The sequence below is a fragment of the Channa argus genome, chromosome 6, assembly GCF_033026475.1.
Source record: "Channa argus isolate prfri chromosome 6, Channa argus male v1.0, whole genome shotgun sequence".
In the NCBI taxonomy this organism is placed as follows: domain Eukaryota; kingdom Metazoa; phylum Chordata; class Actinopteri; order Anabantiformes; family Channidae; genus Channa; species Channa argus.
The window spans coordinates 16,832,376-16,853,512 of record NC_090202.1 but is presented as its reverse complement, the minus strand read 5'-3'; the positions used below and the strand labels follow the sequence as shown (position 1 = coordinate 16,853,512).

At 39.2% G+C, this 21,137-nt stretch overlaps 1 protein-coding gene across 7 annotated transcripts in view; it reads left to right on the top strand.

Moving 5' to 3' along the window:
* Positions 1 to 21,137, top strand: part of kirrel3b (kirre like nephrin family adhesion molecule 3b) — a 151,812-nt gene that overhangs the window by 109,630 nt on the left and 21,045 nt on the right. For all 7 annotated transcript variants that reach the window (XM_067508273.1, XM_067508278.1, XM_067508276.1 and 4 more), the window contains 4 exons: positions 1,080 to 1,237; positions 6,490 to 6,640; positions 14,827 to 14,932; positions 20,981 to 21,129. In XM_067508273.1, coding sequence (XP_067364374.1) covers positions 1,080 to 1,237; positions 6,490 to 6,640; positions 14,827 to 14,932; positions 20,981 to 21,129 — 564 coding nt within the window. The remainder of the gene's footprint in view (positions 1 to 1,079; positions 1,238 to 6,489; positions 6,641 to 14,826; positions 14,933 to 20,980; positions 21,130 to 21,137) is intronic.

Sequence of the window (21,137 nt, the reverse complement as noted above, 5' to 3'; positions counted from 1 at the left end):
TGAGTTAAACAAAGTGATAACATCAGTAATTTCACTGAAGAATGAGTAACATAGAAAACTGCATGCACAACTTTCTGGATACACACTTTCATTTATGTCTGCCATAAAAGCGCACTTTTATGCTTATTGCCATTAAATGTGCAAAACATCATCCCAAATTACATTTCCCTTATTTTCATTCATCTCAGTGCTGTTTGACAGCATAAATCTAACCCATAACAACCTTCTTTCCAATCATGATGCTTTTGCAAGGGAATATGGCAGCTGCCTGCAGCCTTTGATTTCATCTTGCCCCAGATCTTCATTGTAATGAGCACTCAGGTCAATCAATAATTCACTGCAGTTTCAGTTATAAAAAAAAAAAAAAAAAAAAACAGATCAGCCCACGGTTAAAATAGGGATACGACTTTGATCAGTGCCATTAAAGGCATGTATAGCAGTATTGTGATGCTGCTTTCTTCTCTGTTATATTTGTGTTTGTGTGTGTGGGGGGGTGGGGGTGGGTGGGGGGAGTAGCAAACAAATATGTGCATCAGAGGAGGGTTATGTGCACACTGAAGTAGATTTAAACCTAACATTTGGATGAATACTGTATGTGTAGTTGGGAAATTACTATTTTGACTGATGGTAGTGTTGATTGTTATTTAGAAATTCATGCTGTGGCTTGTGCAAATCACTGTGTGCCTCAAACGGAACCATTTTCTGCTAATTTTCCATTAAATACAGGGTAAATCGGTTTCTCACTGTGAAGTCATTGCCTTTCCTATGCGAATAACCATAGATGCGGGTTTTGTTTCCTAAGGAAATATAATTTATTTATTTACATTAAGCCAAAAGTTGGTCTCTTGATGGGATTTAGGCACTTTCAGGTCCGTGCAGTTAGTATTTGCAATTCTTTTAGTCTTTTATGGTTCATCATAAATTTAAAAACTAAACAAAGCTGATGCTAGCAAAGGCATTCCATTCTAGTACAGTGTTATTCATTAAAAATAAAAATCAAAAAATCAAAAACACATACTCATAAATAACTTTTGTTTCCTCTGCACCCCCTACCCCCTTCTTTGTATCTCTATCAATAGTTCCCCCAGAAGACCCAGTCATCAGCGGAGGGCCGGTGGTGAGCCTTAGAGCTGGTGAACCACTCAATTTGACTTGTCACGCTGACAATGCCAAGCCTGCAGCCTCAATCATTTGGATCCGCAATGGTGAGGTTCTTAATGGGGCCATGTACTCTAAGGTAAGCACAGGGTTGTGTGTCATACCAGGTTTGTAGATAAGGTTGGGTGGTAAATGATTGGAAAGCCTAGCACGCATGCTTCATTGTTTGCGATTTTTTGAACGAAAAAAGGAACGAAAACATCTGTTAATTTACATCTTTCCAAGTCAAGCTATGGAACATTTAACTACTGCAAAGAGATAAACATCCATGAGATGTTTCAGAGTGACTGCTTGAAGCAATGGGCGTTTACCTCAGCATCCCGACTGCTCTTTGAAATTCCTTGAGAATGTAGTTTGTGTTTTTATTACAAAAAATATTGCTGGACTTTTTTCCCCCAGAAGCCAAATCAGCTTAGACAAACAGAGGGGGAGATAATGGAACTATCAGGGCTTTTGTTTTTTTTCTCTCTCTGGTGTTTTGATCTCATTCAGTGGCATTTGTCTCTCTTTATCTTTCCAACCTGTTAAAAATCTACAATGTCACGTTCCAGTCTGGTATTTGCATGAACCTTTTCATGGTGCACTGTGAGTCCCTGTGACACATCTTGTCCCCATTTTTAATGCCACAGTACACAACAGACACTGTTCATGCCAGCCTGGTATTGTGATCACCTGAATCCATAGACTCCTGATTGACATTAGCCCTCAAGGCTAATCATGCAATCAACACTGTCATGTTCTATTTCCATTTAGACAAAGGACATAAAGAGACGAAACACTTTAGCACACTAACACCTTCCCCGCCTTCTCTCACTCTGCGCTGCCTCATCCCATTATCGGGTTTTTTCAAAGAGCAGATAAATGCCATTGATTGGACTGGGGTACGGCAGCAGGCCGATTTGAATAAAATGATTGCTGGAGGTGCTGCCTGCTAATGGTAGGCGGAGAGTGTGCTTCCTGCGTTCACTTCCTCTCAGAACGGAGGCAGATATGAGGACATTCTGTGCTGGTAGCTGATGGATGCTCACATGCCGTCACTGAGCCCAAGTATGTTCTTATCTCTATTGCTCTCTTATCTCTATTGCCTACCATTAAAAAGCAATGGATTCGATTAAAAGAAGATGACTCTTTTTGGGGTTCGAAGACCAGTAGTGGGACATTTTGTAAGCATAATCATCTGCTCTAATGGTCTTCTCATATCCTGCAAATGAAGAGGACTAATGTGAGCAGATGTGGTGGAGGATTACAAAAAATGGCTTTCCTGATGGTGTCAAATCTAATGATAGTTCTGACCCAAAGATAATTTTCCACTAAGGCCTCAAAAACCTGATCTCTATCACCTCTTAGAACTCTATTTATTGGACCAGTGGTCAAAGAGAGAGTGTATAATTAAAGCTATCGCTTAGCAAAATGTGTGGAGAAATGAGGGAGTCACCACTTTGATGCATTGCTTAATGTTATTGAGGGTAGTTTTCAAAAACCGGAGTTGTAGTACATGTACAATTGAGGAATTATTATAAAGTAATAAAGATGCACAAACTATTCACACTAAGGTGAATGGTTCAAAAATGTTTAACTAACTGTGAATTCCCCCCCCCCCCCCCCCCCATGCTGTGCTTCAGTGGAGTTTCTCAGTGGTAAAAAGCAAAAGACTGTTTGTAACATTTGGGGTCCAGGTCTAAGCTGTGGTTAGAAGGTGTTCACATTTGCTCCATGATACTCTAGTACTGGGATGGTTGAACAAACCATTTGAAAAACAAGATGCATTCCTTCTACCAGACGGCGCAACACATTTTGCCTGAAAAATCTTGTGGCAAGCTAAGAAGTGTGACTAATGGGGAATCATCTCAGGTTTAAGACGTTTAAAATTATTGTGATTTATTTTTATTTTTATTATTATTATTTTTTTTTATGAACTGGCCATATTGCTTTTTATTATGTATCTTTTCAGATTCACAGTAAAACAGTATCGCTCTTTAATGCCAAGTAAGACTGTAAAAGTTTAAACGAAGCTGCTCCAGTTTGTGGATATAATTTCACCAGAGAGAACAATCTTTTCAACCTTTTCTCAGTTACTCACCCTGCTGTTCTACACGTTTCAAGCGGCTGCTTTTGCTGCCTCTTAGTTTCATTATTTTTATATCCCTTATAGTCTGTAATTACAGCACTTTATTGCACCACCATTGTCTCTGTGTAAAAATGAAAGGGGTCGGTGGGTTAAGGATGTTTACAAATCAAGACAAAGAATGGAAGAATTGAAACGAGCACTGCACGTATGAACATGCTCACTGAATTTTCTTTATTGAACTTTTATTTATTGTGAGACATAGATCTGAAACATAGATCACTTCAATTAATTTTGTTTAAAAACTTTGAACTACTATTTTATGTAACTTATTGTAAACTAAAAGGAATTTTTAACCCTAGTGACTTTGGATGAAAAGGTATATTTTTACTTCTCTACTATAACGTTCAATTTTAAAACAGTTTGAAAGAAAGAATGTGTTCCAAAATTTGAAATGACTTGAATATATGAGTAAATTATTAAATATAACCCAGAGACACTTTAAAGGTGTGTTGGATGAGTTATCAGAAGATTAATGATGTTTAATTTATTAACCTTTGCTTGCATCATAAATTCAGCACCATCGTTGGACAGCTTTATTCTTCAACATCCCTGGTTACTAGCCCATTCTCAGTGGGTCATTTAATTTCATTTTAATGACTTTAGGATTTACTAAAAAAGATACTTATATCATTAAATGCAAAGGTAAAACTAAGCCTTTGACTACATTTATATCATATGCATTTTTGTCTCCCCACATACTGTAATGTCGTTACTCTTTATACCAAAACTTAGCAAAAATGATTGTATGTAATGTCAAAATAATATGTAATCCACATTCAGCTTGTACAAATCTGCAATCATTATTCAAAGAAACCAAAGTAGCCCAGGAAGAAGAGATTTGTAAAAATATTGCAGATTATATCATTGCAAGAATTATTTGCATCCTCCTTGATACATCATCTAGGTAAATAACTTTAACATGCAAAAACAGGCTCAGTGTGTGCTGCTTAATGAGTGGCACCAGGTGTGTTAAATTGGGTTTTCACTTTGAATTTTGTTGGTTGTTTATTTATTGCTTGGAGAACTCCACTATACAATATGCTGGGCAGCAGAGGTTGAAAGTAAACTCTAAAAATAACCCTAAATTAAATAATCTAGTTAGTTAGGCTTATTTAAGCTGCTAGCCGGTTTTCTAATGACAGGTCACCTTCTCATTAAGGTAAAGCCTGGCTTGGCAGTTGCAGCTTTAAGCCAATTAAGATTGGTATTGTTGCATTTACTTTTTGTGAGATATTACAGCCAGTCTAGCCCAAACTAGCACTGGAATGTCAGAAAATATTAGCCTTGATTTCATCAGGTTGCTAAAAGAGAGCTCACAGTTTCTGCCTATGTCTGTTAACACACAACTGATGTTTAAAAGTCGCAGTTACTTTTGCCAATTCTCCCCTATTATAGTTAAAGTATTCTTCACGTAAGCTCCAGGCAGTGATGTAAAAATTTATCAATTTGTAATGTGGCATGGTGTTGAATTTAATGCAGCACCCAGCTAACCCCCTTTTTAAGATTAATGACTTTAGACAGGTCCAGAGCGACGAGGGAAACAATCCTGATTGTGTCAGAAAGGATATTACATTGACATATCCCGTGCTTGACAGCTAATGCGTTCTGCTTTAGAAGTGGCTCACGCACTATGAATGTAACTATGAATTTCATCACATGGTTCTTCACATACAAATTAACTTCACAGGAACATGGATGGCATCTATATTATCCTTACAGTGGACAAAATGCTTATTATTATACATAAATATTTGTTTATCTTTGATTCAATATAGCAAAGGTCTAATATGACGTGCCACTGAAAAGGCACCTCAAGGTGGTTGAACTATGAAGTGTTTCATTAAAAAGATTTCTTTTAAAGTAACTTGCTGTTTGATTTTACAAGGTCAATGACATTTTAATTATATTATTCAGACTATGGTGTGCTTAAAAGAGAAGGAGGGCTCATAGTTAGATTACAGTTTGATTAAATAGAAACCCTTGCATTAAAGTGGAGAAATGAGGAGATAATTACTGCTGGTTTGTACACCGACAATGGGTTTGACTCAGCTAATGATTAATACGTAGTGATTATGGTGGGTAAAATATATATGCTGCTTAGCTTTCTTGAACTTTGTGAGAATATTTTAATATATTGTACCTGACAAAGTTTCCGTCTTGACATCTCTGGTTACATTTTCTGTATTAATACAACTTTTATTTTATACTTAAATGCACTGTCTGCAAGAGCAATGGCATTAAGCATTGCTTAGCAAATATAGTGTTGATTGTGCTGTCACTGAAGCAGTCTGTACATGTGAAAGCTTTTTCCTCAGGTAACTGTACAGCAAGCCAAGTAACTCATTTTGTTTCTTTCCTTTAGCAGGGGTTTTCTTTTCTTTAAACATTGTAAAACAACTGTGAGCCTCCTTTAAAAACATGGCAGGGAAATGTATCTTGACTTTGTGGTTGACCACACTGTGCCCCGTTGCCCACGCAATTTGTTCTAGTCAGTGACTTTGTTCTGTCCTGCATTAGTTAACATAGACTCCCAGAGCCCTCCTCTGAGCATCTGAGGAAGAGGGAGAGCTACAGAGTGCTACCAACCGATTCCAGATGGCTTCCACAATGTAGGGCTCAGAGGATGAGCGCTGAAAAGAAGATTGATTTCCTTTGTGGAGTATGACAAGCCATGCACTAGAGCACATCTCTCCAGACACACAAAAGAGGCTCAAAAAACAAATTTCTGTTTTTTTTTTTTTGTTTTGTTTTTTTTGTTATTTTTTATTTTTTTATTTATGATGGTTTTTTTTGTATACCAGTCATTCAGCTTTGCAGTAAAACCACAGGCTAGAGTGCTCTGAGGGTTTGCCTCTGGTTCCCCAAGGGATAATGTGTGTTTGCCATGTTTATTCCTAAATTTGCTGATTTACTGTAGTTGTTTTGTTTCAGTTGACCAAAATCTTTTATGTGGACTGTATAGATATAACTTAAGCTGTTTGGATTTGGGCTACATATGATACAACCCATTATGTAGTTCAAAGTTTGGTGGTGGAAAGCATTTCGAGGTTATTGTCAAAGGAGACTGGAGTTTCTGTTAATGGATTTTAATGGATGGAAATCGAGGTGCCAGTGTGGTAATCTGTCAAACCAACTATGCGTATTTGGTGTAGATTTAGAGGCCTAAAACATTGTTACACTCAGTCCCTCTTCACTGTTTGCAGAATTTTCTCCGGGATGGCAAGAGAGAAAGTACCGTGAGCATGCTCTATCTATCACCTTCCATCATTGAAACAGGACAACAGATCATCTGTAGGGCCTCCAACAAAGCAGTTCCCAACGGCAAGGAAACCAGTGTCACAATTGACATCCAGCGTAAGTACACCGCTCCTCCTTTTCTGTTTCCCTTTATTCGTCTCCCTGTTCCCTCTTGCTGTTGTCCCTTAGTAAGTGATCAGTACAGACAGGGAAAAAACTATGACATGCATTACTCAAAATATGAAGTATTTCTCACATGTAGGGGCGTGAAACTGTCAGACAGGCATACATGTCTAACATTCTGTAAACATCTTGGATTCATTTTAGGCTCTGATGGATATTTATAATTGGTTTCCATTTTGCTTTCAAACCATGTAGGTGGGTGGATGGATTGGTGATGCATCACTTTTTGTTCACTAGGATGAAATATCAAAGGAGCTGTCCATCTAAAATGAACAGGATTGTCATTTTTTTGGTCCAGCTACCTGCTTGCTGTGGCATTATGCACACTGTCTCCACCTCTTTTATTTCCTTGCTCATGCCATCAATCTTTTTGATGAGAGCATGCACAATTCCCCTCTAACATAGGCAAAGTAAGCCCAGCGTGTAAAACACATTCAGCCTCAATTGTCAGGGAATCTTTTTTCGATCAAGAAGCATTCACAGTAAGAGAAGGGCTTTGAACAAAGGGATTTTGCATCACTCACAGCCCCTTCAACACCATTAAGTATGACTAATAAAGCAGAAAATGCTATTTAGAGAGCCATTATGACTGACGGCTCCATTCTTTTCATTATGTACACCACAAGAGGCAAGCATGGCAAGAGCGGGCACGGCACGATCAGGCCAACTCAGGCGCGGGAGTAAAAATGATTAACAGTTGCTAGTGTTTGCAACCCTTGCAGTTTGTCCTCGCTATTTTTTTGTCATGTAGTCTGAGAGGGAAATCTGCCCACATGTAAAATGATTTGTCACCATGCATAATGATGTGTGATAAACGTTGCAGTCATAGCATCATGCTTGCTTCTGAAAGTATGATTTAACCCTGAAAAATGAGTGCAGCAGATTTGCAATTAGCATTCCAAAATGTGCTCTTTACACAATTAAAGCTCCTGAAAACATTTTTCACAGTGTGAGATCAAACTGAGCGGCAGCAGAGACTAATTGTCAAGATCCAAATTGTCTCCCACAAGGCTTAGCCTCTCGTTTCTCTCCCTCCATTCTCACCCCCCCACTCCCTCCTCAGACTTGACAGGTAAAGTGTTCAGCACAGTTCAGCAGAGCCTCTGGAGTTTGTGCGAAGATCCACTTCTAAATTAAGCTGCTCCCAAAATGAAACATGCTGTAATTGAACTTTGATTCATTCATGTTGGGTATCAATTTTCTTAATTTCAATGCTGAGTAATTTGATTGCAGGGATCTTGGCTCAACAACAACATCCGAAAAATTGCATGTTTTTTTTCTAACAAAAATCAGATCTTGTCGGTGCTTTGAGCAAAACACTGAACTGATGATGATAATGATGTTCTGCAGACACGCAAAGTTAACCCTTTAGCTACTGTAGAGACACAGCTATTTTTTGTAAAGGTACATCTAGATTTCTGTAGCATTTGATGATGTATTTCTTGCATACAAATTTGTACAGTAAGTACAATGATAACTTCCCTGTGATTATTCACATTCATGACTGTGTTGAATGTAGTATTGCAAATTTGGATATCTGGAAACCCCTTACAGGTGAGCCCAGCATGCGTTTCACGGAAGAAAACTGGAGAGTACACCATGTCTTTCTGCCACAAAAAAGAAAAAACTACACTTAATAAATAAATGATGGATCACAATGACATGGGAAATAGCAGCAGATAAAACTTGACCTCCCTCCTTTTAAGGACCAGACACCACATATAGGTCTGGCCTATGTGATTTGCTTCTCTAGAGACTGCAGTGTGGAAGAACAACTAAAGTGGTTAATATTGATGGGGAGCAGCTGTTGTCATACAGTGAAGGCAGCACACAAAAGCTGTGTCCTAATTCAGGGGCTGAATCCTTAAACGACCTAAAAGCCAAGCTGAACCAAGTAAGACTGTGTAGATAGGTAAGCTATTTCTAAATAAATCACCAGGAAATTGTCCTCAAATGGCCAAGAAAGTTCTAGAACCTGTGACTAACTTTGAAATATGCATCAATAACAAGAGCAGATGGTGGAGCTTATGCCTTGTACACCCTATTGTGACATTTACTTTACATAATATTGCAACTAAATAGTTCCTGACTTTATGAGTTGTCAATGACTGCCACTCAAAAACTGATTGGTGCATAACAGAAAAAAAAATTAATGAGTGCTGCAGTTGTGTCATCTAAATTTAGACAACATATGGGTTACTTGGACACATTTTTGAACAGAACGGCCAAAATTTGGCCACAGTCTCCTACAGTGAGCAAGGAGTAGTCTGGACACAATTCACAAACAGACTCAAAACAGTCTTTTTATGACAACACACAACAGTGAGATGAGACAAGCAACTTACATTTACAAATCACAGACACACCGATATAACACGGACACTCTGTAATATGACAGTTTCTTACTTCTCTACTCAGAGTTCATCTATTTGTTACTCGTTCATTAGTGATGGTTTTAAAATGATAGATTAAGATGGAGCCTAACATTGTATTGTCAGAGATCACGAGTGTAATACTTTATTAGAGCATGAGAAACCGAACCTGAACCACTCTTTGCTACTCTCTTAGTGAACCATTCTCAGAGAGGGTGAAAGCCATCACCTTACCTATCAAAGCAATGGTTCCTTTAGGCGCTCCCTGTCAGTGTGTGAAATAAATGTAACACCAGCTCTTCTTTTACAATTGCGGTGGGTGTTCTTTCAATTCTATAGCAATAATCATTCCCATGTCAGGTTCTTACTGTATGTGGTTTATAATTGCGGAGAACCTTCATTTTTTCTAGAGACACTACAGTCTGTAGCCAGGTCATTTGCCATGTTAAGTTGGATGTACACACCTTAAGTATATTTAATTTGTGCTTTTTGTGAGGAATTTGAACTTGTTTCCAAACATACTCATATACTAAGTACTATAGTTTTTTCTAAAAATTGCTGTAAAGGTTACAGTGGTGCATGGTAACATTTTGTTGATGTGCACATACTGTATGTTGTGTGATTTCTTTTTTCATTTAGTGTTCTTCAATTTTTTTTTCATTTTTATAAACTTATATGCATATGTTCTACACTAAACATGAATAACTAAAGAAAGAGACTTTCACATTTAATACATTATCCCCTTTTTAAAGATAAAGTGGATTTTGCAATCTGAATTGATAATCAGCTAAAATATTGTTCAAAATTTTATCATTTTAAAAATGTTTTTTTTTTTTTTTTTACATAGAATGCCATTAATTGGGCCTTCAAATAATTCTAACTATTTCTTATGTTTACTCGTGTAAACCAATAATAATAGTAAAAATAGAGTGGTGATGCTGCAATGTGCCTCAGTCCCGTAAAAAAAATGAATGGATTAATGGCAGTCTCTGGTGAACAGCTGCTGTTAGTCTAAGTGGGACCCTGGTGGCAGAGGAAGTCACTGAAGCTCAGCTGCACACCACAGCCACTTCTGTCCTTCCAAGATCAGTTGGAGATACATTATAATTTGCTGGTCTAAAAGCAACAGATCTTTGGCTAGAGCTTTTAACCCACTTTTGGTCAGGGTATGAAGAAATAATTTCAAATTCTTTTGAAGACAACACATGTTATAGACAGTCAAATGAACATTGACTTCAAAGTAAATTTTTCTTTTTTCAAATCAGAAATACAAAACTATGACTTATTGAACACAGGGTTAATGCCTTGCAAATATTTCCACTATACTCTGTGCAATAGCCCTGTATTGAACGATATGAGGTGAAATTGATATTGATACTCTCATGTAACGCTCAGTAACACAGCAAATAGGTAAGTATCACCAAATGGGTGTGCATACCCTGAAAATGTGGAAACTTTCAACAGAACATTTGCACTTTAAACTAAATGCTTGTGTGTTCCAGTATTTAGAAATAAAAGTCGAATTTATTTTCTAGTCCCGACTTATCTAATTGACCATGTTAGTGACATCATCATAATAGCAACAAAGATAATTAAAGTCTCCACAGTCTGTCTGCCCTTCTTGACATTTGGATGCCCTCTTTCTCTCAACTCCATCCTTATAGCAATCCAAATGAGAGTAATCTAAACACAACCAGGCACATTGCTCTACAGCTTAAACCAGCCTAAAATCCAATGCATTTCACAACATCATTTTCTTTTTGTCATCACTTTAATGCTCATGATTTACATCCACCTCAGCAGTTTCATTCCCACAGAAGTTCATACAGAGTTATCTGACCTGGGGTTAGACAAATTAGCATCTAAATACAGTATGTACTGGTGATGTTGCCAGAATGAGAGGGATTTAGAGCCAACAGAAGTGATTCAGAACCCTGGATAGACTGCTGACTTCAGTTGTCCAAACCGGTCCATTAGCAGACTGTAATTATTTGATAGCAGAGGGTTGGCAACCCCCTGATGCTGTTTTCTCCAGCAGCATGACTTAACTTGCATTACGCCCTTTGGACTTTAATCAGTGAACTCCCCTACCCCCTACTGAAATGAAATATGATTCTGATGCCACAGTTTCATGTCCCGCTGAATCCCACTCATCACACAACTTAAAAAATCCCTCAAATATGTTCTAGTCCAGCTGCATATCTGCAGCCTTAGTGAGAAATCAATGTGCTATAGGGATGAGCAAAGCCAAGGTTCAGCGTGTGTTTGCATTACAAACAAGCTGAGCCATGTGGGGGGAAAACGGATGCCATTTGTTGAGACTAATTAATAAAGAACATGCAGATGTGCAATTGGGGAGGATTTGTTTTTGGCTCAGCTACATGCTCTCCGTGCTTAATCAAGCAGATAATGGCAAATTCATCTGAGACAGAATTTGAAAGTGAGAGAGAAATAGTATAATGATAAGGGGGCAATAAAATCTTCAGAATGTTCTGTATGTTAAATTAAGCCCTGATGGCAGTGCAATGCAAAATGATCTTAAAGTGATTTTATTTATTATTAGGTAAATATATGATTTCTACTTGTTACACAGCAAAACATTGATCATGAACATATTTGGGCGCTTACAGATGTGCTACAAAGAACACAACACCACCTATTTAAGATGCTATATCTGTTGTGGAACATCTGTTTTCATTAAACAAAAAAACTGTTTGGTGTTCAACCATTGGATATCTTGCACTCAATATGCTGGACCCCAGGTTGTCAGTCAGTCTGTTCTCTTCTGAAGTATTCCACGTAGCCAACCATATGACAGTTTGCCCATATTGCTAAGGCTATAAAGCCACGAGCGGATGGCCCACAAACAGATTCCCTACCCTTCGGAGAAAGCCTACACACCCGGAGTTTTAGGCTCGTCCTACTGGAGAACAGCTGTCTACGGTGATCCAGAGAGACTGGAAATTGAGCTTTAAGAAAGGAAAAAACAATTTATGTTGGCACTATCTCCAGGAAACAGAGGGAAGTTGGAAGAATGTTCCAAAAACACCATCTGGTCTCCACTTTGAACTAACCGATCAAAAGCTGTCGGCCAACTATAACACTACCCCCACCATTCATCCTCTTGTTCTCACAGCTCCGATCAGTCCTACTCCCCCCCCTTTCCCTCTATCCATATCCAGATGGATAGGAGGAAAGGCCTCTCTCTCCATTGCTAGTAGTCTCTTGACGAATCCAAAGATTTAACAGTCTTGCATATTGATGTGCTGTGGCATGTTGCCTCAAGTGCACTCACTCAGCAACTCATGCATTTATACATCAAAGTGGCAATGGATTTTTTATTAAGTAGTTGTCTTTCATATTTGAAGGGTCAAAGGTTATAGAAGTGTCAGCCCCTGATTCGCACCCAAGGCCCTTGCTGGCTGACTTTTCATAGCTGTTGCTCCGATGCCTGTTTTTGTATGTGGTTCCTCAGGGACTTGGAACTATCCAGCAAATTTCTCACCACTCTGAGAATTAAATACAATGTTGTCTTGATGCTACCTCTTGCTGAGACTAACTAAGGTTTTTCTAAGAGATAGTCAGCTTTTGCGAAATAATCATTATCTTATTAGCAGCTGAAATTACAGCTTTTTTAAACATTCTTTTAATGAAAACGACTTGTAAATTAGCTTCTGCATTGCTGTGTCTATTAGCACAAGCACAACCTCCAGATTTCCCCAGCTTTTTTTTCCTGTCTCTTGCTTTACTGCTCATCTTGCTGGATTTTATATCCACCTCCACTACTGCCACATCTGTCATTTTGCCCCTGAGGTTCCCTCTACCCACATTTTTGACCACGTAATTAACCACTTGCAATGTTAAAAACACCTACAGGCTGCTAACACTGCTGCTCAAGGCGTGGATAGGTTTCCCATTTTAGTATAACACACACCCACATGCCCTTTCATATGCACACATGCCCTGCATAAACATGTGCCTGCATATGCAAACACACAGACACACACACATACACACACACACGTAGTTGGTTGCTCAGTATGTGGGGAGACTTTGTTGGTTCACTGTGGCCTTCAGCCTTCCAGGATCCACAATGTTGTTGTTTTCTTTACTGGTCTGGGGAGAATTGGCACAGGTGGAGCTCATGGATTTGAAAGTGGTAGTGTGGTTGGTGGAGGTGTGGGGCAAATGTCCTGAAGGGAAATAAGTCTGCTGATGGGGAATATAGTGTTTGTGTGAGTAGGGAGGAATACGACACCTGGATCACCCCCTCTCTGGGGCTTTGTGGCAGCTGAGCCAGCTCAGAGCATCTGCACAGCCACAGGGTAAAAGCAGTTTTCCTACTCTTCATGCCCACACACACACACACACACACACACACACAGAATCACTCTCCATAACCATACACAGTGTTGTTTGGATTCATTAGTGTTGGAATACTTCTTTATTCTGTGTGGATGTATGTGCCCACAACTGCTCTTCATCCACATCCAAACACAGTCCCTGGTTAATACATTAGTATTATTGAACACAGAGCAGAAAGACGTAGTACACCTGTTGAACAGATGGCTTCATCAGCATCAAACCCAAAACCAGGACTTTCCCCCATGACTAGTTTACTGTCCACATTTTGGGTATACCAGTGTGAGACTAGAACCTCAGATGGCACAGGCTGTGGTGCTGTGGACATAATGGAAATATAAGTCTGATGTTAACAAGGTTGTAGTGGAGACCATTAGCACAGAAACATGTGCTAATGTGAATAGTCTGACATTTGGTTTGTTCCACATTGGGACAGCTTGAAATTAAAGAAAACAGCAAAACATGCCCACTTCCTTTTCAGAAACCCTGACAAATCGCTCAACCTACTTGAAATTCATTCTCTGGGTCTCTGGGGTAAATAGCTGTTTGTTTTGCATGGGGCAGCATTGATATGGAAATTAACACGTATCTTCAAAAAGAATCCCACCTTTGTCAATTAGGATGTATTAAGTTGTTTATTAAATTTGCATAATCTGAATGCTTGTTATTCTAAGAATTGTTTTAATTCTACGCCATCACAGAGGTTGCTTGTTGTTTTAATTGCAGTGGTTTGCACTATGGACTATTGGCTGTTTGCAGAATGTCATGCACTGAAACTTGGTATCAAGTCAAGTTTTTCTTTAATTTGTTACTTAAAATGTTGCTTATAGATATACAGGGAAAAAAATAACATGCTCTCGCCCACACCTGTGAAATACATTACAGTATTACTCAATAACTGCTTAGACAGCTTAGACCCTGAGGTGGGTGGCAGTAAGATTAAAATATGGTGTCAAATTATTCCAGAGTAATTTCCTATTATTCAGGACAAAATGCTTCCACAAACTGTGATAAGTTGTCACAACTGTTTTAAGCACTGCCTTTGTGTTATTTGGAGATAATCCAAATAAGGACCTTCACTTACTGGTTTTAAGTGGGCTATGTACAGCAACCCACAATACATACTATGTTTGGTAGTTTAGTGCTACATAAAAAATGTCAAATCGGTTTGGGGGTCCCTAAAATAAATAAATAAATGAGCAAATAAAACTGGCACCCATTAATAAAACAAATATATTTGCTTGTCAGTGTGTCGTCCCACTGTATCTGCAAAATCTGTTTTATAATTTTTCTTTTCTTTCCAAGCCTTACTCAGAAAACAGAAAATGTCTGCAACATGGTGTTTGTCTCATTTTGTTCTCTTTGTGTCTCTGTGTATTATTTTAGATCTCCCACTTGTCAATCTCTCAGTGGAGCCTCAGCCTGTTCTGGAGGGCAACCTTGTGAAATTCCACTGCTCTGCAAAGGCCAACCCTCCTGTCACACTCTACAGGTGAGAGCATGAAAATGAAGTGTGTATGGATCAGTTGCACAAGCTATAAATGTACAAGAAAGGATTGAGAAAATTTGATACACTTAACTTATAATGAAGTTCTCTCAGATCAGTGTTATTTATTTTTCAACACTTCATTACTGGTAGCATTAATCACTGCTACACACCCTCTTCTGACACTATTATATATGCCCACACATTGAGATGAAAAGAGAAAAACAATGAACACTGTCATGCTGAAATTTTTAATGAAAATACATGTCAGAGAACCACTTGGGAAACCTTGTCATGTTTCACTGGGGTGCAGCAAAGCAATACAGGGGTGTGTTGCATGGCTGTTCGCTTTGTGGTCATATAGTCTCCCTTGAACATTAAATGTCCATCAGTGAGTTGGAGGAAAACTGGAAATATAATGTGTGGGACATCTTATGAAGCTGTCAAGATTACAGCTTTTCCTGAAATTGCGTTGTGTATCCACAGTATCCAGTAGGGAGGATGAAACCCTGGTCTTCACTCTAATATGTCATTTAACTGAATTCAGCAAACAACAAGAGGGCATGTGCACCAAAAAAAACAAAACTCTGGACCTAGTTTTGTCAAACTTACTGAAACCAGAGATAAGATACAGCTTTGTATAGTGAAAGACAGAGGAATGTGTTTGTGTTTAGAACCATTATTATTAGGTTGGAAAAATGAGCAATAATCACTGAGACACAGAAAAAGAATGGAAAGGTTCCTCAGGGGCTCAGTACTGCTGCATTGACAGGCTCTGAAAATCACTGGAGGGAGTTTATCCTTCATAATTTAGTGGAGCTCAATCTTTGTCACTTTCAGGAAGTTTCCCAACAGTGTTGAAAACATTTTTTTAACTGTTATGTAAAGGTTGCTGACAGTAAACTAATAGCACACAAATATGGAAAATATCAAACCTTTGCATCTTTCACAGCAGTGCATCGTTACATGTTTAGATAACTGTATATGTCATTTACTGTAGATATGTACTGTCTGTGTCTCTGTGCAGCTTTTTGTCTAACCTACACACCTGTCATACTCTAAAGCTAATCAACAACCCCATTGCTCAGTCCGAATGTTGATATCAGTCAAATTTAAAAACGATACTCCCAGATTATGTTTATTTACCACTTATTTGCCAATGCCATAAAACAAAAGATGGACTTCTATGTGGCAAGTGATGTCATTTTCCACAGACAAGTTGAATTTGCTGTATTTGACTCTCCATTCGTAACCTCAACACCCTTATCTTCTTCTTTTCTTGACAAAAGGCCTAATACTACTTGCTCTACCACTAAAAATAAGTACTAGATGTAAATGGTGTGCTACAGAATCAGTTAAAATGGACATAATTCCTGGGGAGTTACATCTTGGCTGTAATTCATGCGATTTTGTTTTTGCTTCATCTATTACATGTTAGCATATGCACCAAAACATCTTGATCCACACAAAACAACTGAAAACAAAGCAATAAATAAATTATAATATAGTTCATATCAAATCAAGTTACAGTGAGAAATAGTGACAAACTAAACAAATGGATACCTAACTAGAAAACAATTTTATGAGCCCACATTTCATTTTGCATTTTGTCTTTCTTACCCTAAAGTACCGCCACTCTTCAACAGTATTGAACAGTATAATAGTACATTTCCTCTTTATTAAACCTTGTTGATGGACACATTCTCAGTTGCTTTTGATGCTAATTCTTTTTTCTACATCTAATTGTGATACGACAACAAAATGAAGATAATCATTCTTGAAAATGGCCTTCCAGAAGTGTAATGCTGAAGTTATTTGTCAAGTGATGGTTTTCTGTGTGGGAGGTTTTACAAACCTGGTGAAAAATAAATGGAATAAAATCAATAGCAAAGGGAATTGGCCGACTCTGAATCTTGTAATGGTACTGGGAAAAGAAATGGATGTACAACACACTCAGGTGGCAAAACAGAGATGTTGCCTTTTTTGATGGATCCTGCCCTTTTGAAAAAGAAAAGGAGGAGGGAGGGCAGTGATATTGTGGAAAACAAGGTTTGTATTTGATTGTGTAGGTGCAGAGCAGAGACAGGACGTCTATTGCACCTGCGAAGGGATTTCACCTCTGTTGTTATGAGTCTGGATCAATGCTAGAATAAAACAGCCCCCCAGGGTATCAAAAGCTAAAATGCAACGGCAGTTGAGATGACTTTTTCTTTTAGTAGGAAAACTGCAGGATGAAAAAAGGTTGGAGGTTGAAGCTAAAAGAGACCATAACCACTACTTCCCTAGTCTCTAATTTATGTCTTCCCTTCTCTCTTTTTCTCTCTCACTGTCTCTCTGCTGTCGGGCTCTCTGTCATTGACACAATCCACTGCAGGATTAAATAATATCCAGACAGACTAATAACTTCTAAAACTTCAAGGTTATACTCTCCACCATTTCTCTACTTTCATAGTCTCCTCTTTAGATTTATCTACAATTTATACAAGCGCTTCAGGACTCCCATGCACCATTGGAGTTCTGGGCATGGTAGGGACCTTATAATGCTTGCCTGAGAGGCTTCTACAAGGGAGAGCCCCCCCTCTCCTACAAATTCCCCCTCTGGAGAGCAATATCGCACAGGAGAGCAGAAAGCTGGTCAAGCAGTGTGGGGCCATTATTCAGTGCTAATACACTCTGTCTACCCCAGATCAGATACGGCACAAGGACAGAGTAGTTCTTAGACGGATGGTCTCTTTTCCATCCCCAAGAGAGCCATCCATTCCCAATGTGCACTGTGCCACTTTGCCATCCTCCAATTCAATGGACACTTGAGACACAGGCCCCAGATAGTGGGGCTATGAGACAGAGGCTTGGTGCTTTCTACTGCCCTCAACCCTTTGTGATTGTCACACGGGTTCCATAAATGAGGCTTTCAACATAAAAATGGAAACAAGATGAATTTCTTCAGATACCTGAACTTTTGCCAGAGCGGGGGTTGGGAGTAAAGATGAACGTGGTGGTGAAAGTGTGAATAAACTAAGAGTACTGGGCATGTGTTTCAGTAGGCACTTAGGGAATCAAGGCACGCTGAGAGGGAAAGATGAGTGGGTCGGAACATCTTCATTACTGTTTATAATGGTAGGAGGGCTAACTGGCGCACATCACAATCACTCAACCACCCTCTGATGAAGACACAGAGGGTTTTCTCACATCCAAACAAGAATCCACTAGAGAAAAGAGAAAGAATAACAAACAAAGCAAATCAGGTCCCTCGTCTGCACATATAACCATGCCAGAGCGACAACAAACCCCCTCCTTTGCATGGCACTGCAGCAAATAACATCCCAATGCTCCCCTCGCTTATATTCTCTGTGCTGTTTTTGCTAGTGCTGGATTGTTTGTTTGCTTTTGACTGACACTACAAATGCTATACCTTACTTCTTTACAAACTTTGGAAGTAGCTAATTGATCAGTTTCTCTCCATGCGGCTCTTTGTTTTTGGACACCACTGCTGTTTTCCAAACCACATTATTTATGCTCACATTGGTGTATCGGTAGCACCGCATAAATAATATGTGCTACGCCATTCATGCAAACATGCACATCAATGCAACCCTGACGAATTGAAAATCACCCTGGAAATTTGTTTTGAATGTATATCTTGATTTTTAGATACATAGATATACATGTGCATAATGTACATAATTCTGTATCTGTAGAATCACTTGGCAGATCATATAGGTCCGTAATTGAAATCCAGTCCGAGACTGTGTTCTATCATTACACCAGCAGATATACCTTAGATTTTACTAAGAACTAAGGAAGAATAGAATCACACTGTGTTGTGCTTAACCATGCTGATAATAACTGTAGGGCCTGATTTACTGTGGGTCTTGATGCTGATGGCGCAGATACCTGCCTAATTTAATTGTTACTGTTTTATTGCTTTAATCACATTCAGCAAATACTAAACTCTCCCCCTTTCGAATGGCTCCTTCATCCTCATCTTCCATTAATGGCAGACATGTTTATCTGTATCAGAGTGTTAGCTTACACACCCATGCACAAACAAGGAACACACACCCCTTGTACGCACAGCTTTGTGCACACAGACAATCACATCCAGAGACACTTGAGCATATAGGATTCACCCTTCTTGTCTGAATCAAATCCCTGAATAAGAGACAGCAGTGTAAAGTGAGTCAGCTATTGAGTAAGCTTTCACTGGCCCCTCTAACCTCCCAAAGGGAATGCAGGTGTTTGTGTTACCCTGGGCCAGCTATGTTTAGACATGGGTTTTGGACAAGGCCCAGCACACCAACAGAGTTCCCATGCTCCCTGTGGATGACGGCATTCTGTCTCTGCTCCCTCTAACACAGTCAAGGGCTCCTAAACGTGGCAGCAGCAACCTCCACTCGGGAGCAGCTGGCTGCCCAAACATCTGTGCTTAGCCAGTCAGAGCTCCTACCGCGTGCGTGGTAGTAACCTATAGGTGGAAATAATCTATATACTGATGCATTTGTTTGCACCAAAAGTGTTGACATGACAGAATATCCTTGATTATCAAAACAGTTCTTATACAGAGAATGAGCTCCTGAACAGCTTTTAGATGGAACTTGTCATCATCCTCCTTATCAGTTATTATTGTTGTCATCATCCCAGTTATCATATTTATTATCATCTGCCTTCAACATGACTACCACAACCATTGCTAGATTAATTAATATCATCATCATCAACATCATCATCTTCATCGTATTCGTCTTTAACATCATCAAGCAGCAGCAGAAACATTCATAATGAGGTTCATACTCAGGGACACACTGGTATAAATATCAACATCATCATCATCAACATAATAGTTTTCACATTTTTTAATTGTTCAATCTGTGCTGTAGCATCCACAAACTTTCTGTTTGCCTTTGCTGATATTTAGAGGGTTTTTTCCCCCCTACTTTTCTTTTTTTCTGGGATGCATACTCAGACACTATACAAGTACGATCTCTACTCGATCAGTTATGCAAAAGGGCAGACAGGCCAAAAACAACCATCTGCCCTAATTTCAACATTTTTGGAAACAGAGGTGTTGCACAGCTCTGAAGTGTATCCTTGTCAAACAAGAACACAAGTCTGAAAAGGTTTAGTGCCGGGGAAAAAAGCGAAAAAAATCCCATGAAGCCCAATTAGAATTCTGTTTCACTTCACTTACTGATTGAATGAGGTAATCTGTTCTCATTTAAATGATAGCATTTCAGTCAAGCATGGGGCCAGCTTAGTCATGGAAAACAAATGAGTTCCCTATCCCGTGAAAACTGCTCTCAGTACTGGCAAGGATATAAAATGGAGGCAGGCACCAGTTGTGTTGTCATTGTTTTCATTTGCCACATCAGCATGCAGCCACATCTCTATTGTGGAGCATGGCAGCATTTAGATGTATAATGCATTGTAGGTCCCACAGCACCATGTTAATTTTCCTAAGGGCCCCGAGACATCCACAAATGCCTTTGCTTCACCTTTATAAATGGGCCTTGTCTGTTGAACCAGCAGAGAGCCATCCTCTCCACACGGAGCAAGACAATGCTTCCCATGACATCATAAAAGTCTTACCTGAAGACAGGGGGAGTGTCTCTGTCCCCCTCACAAAAGCTATCACTCACAAGCACAAACAGATGTTCTTTATGTGATCCCATGTCAATTAATTAATGTCAGCTGTTGTGTGCAATACAGTATGTGTCAAACAGCATCTTCAAAGGTGGAGGAGCTACCCATTTGTCATTCTGTGATTTGTTTTTTCTTAGCTGGCACTCTGTGCTGCACTGTCTGTCTGCCGTAATGAGGAACGTGCTGTCTGCTCTGAGTCGCCAGGGAGCTTGTCACAGCATGGAGGGCTGCCACAAAAATATGCTGAAGCCAGCACAGAAAATCTGCCCCAGAATGATGATTTATTCACACAAAAAAGAATGCTATTGACATAAAGAGGTGTGAAAACCTGTCTTAATGCCTTTTCGCCCTTTTCCCTCATTTCTCCATTTCTTCCCGTTTTCTCCATTCCCTGCTTTCTAATCCTCACACCAGGTGGGCCAAAGGAGGGAATATAATCAGCGAGGTATCTGGAGACACATACGAGGTTATTGTGGACCACTCCTTCTTTACCGAACCTGTTTCCTGCGAGGTTACCAACGCTCTAGGCAGCACTAACATCAGCCGCAATGTTGATGTTTACTGTGAGTGG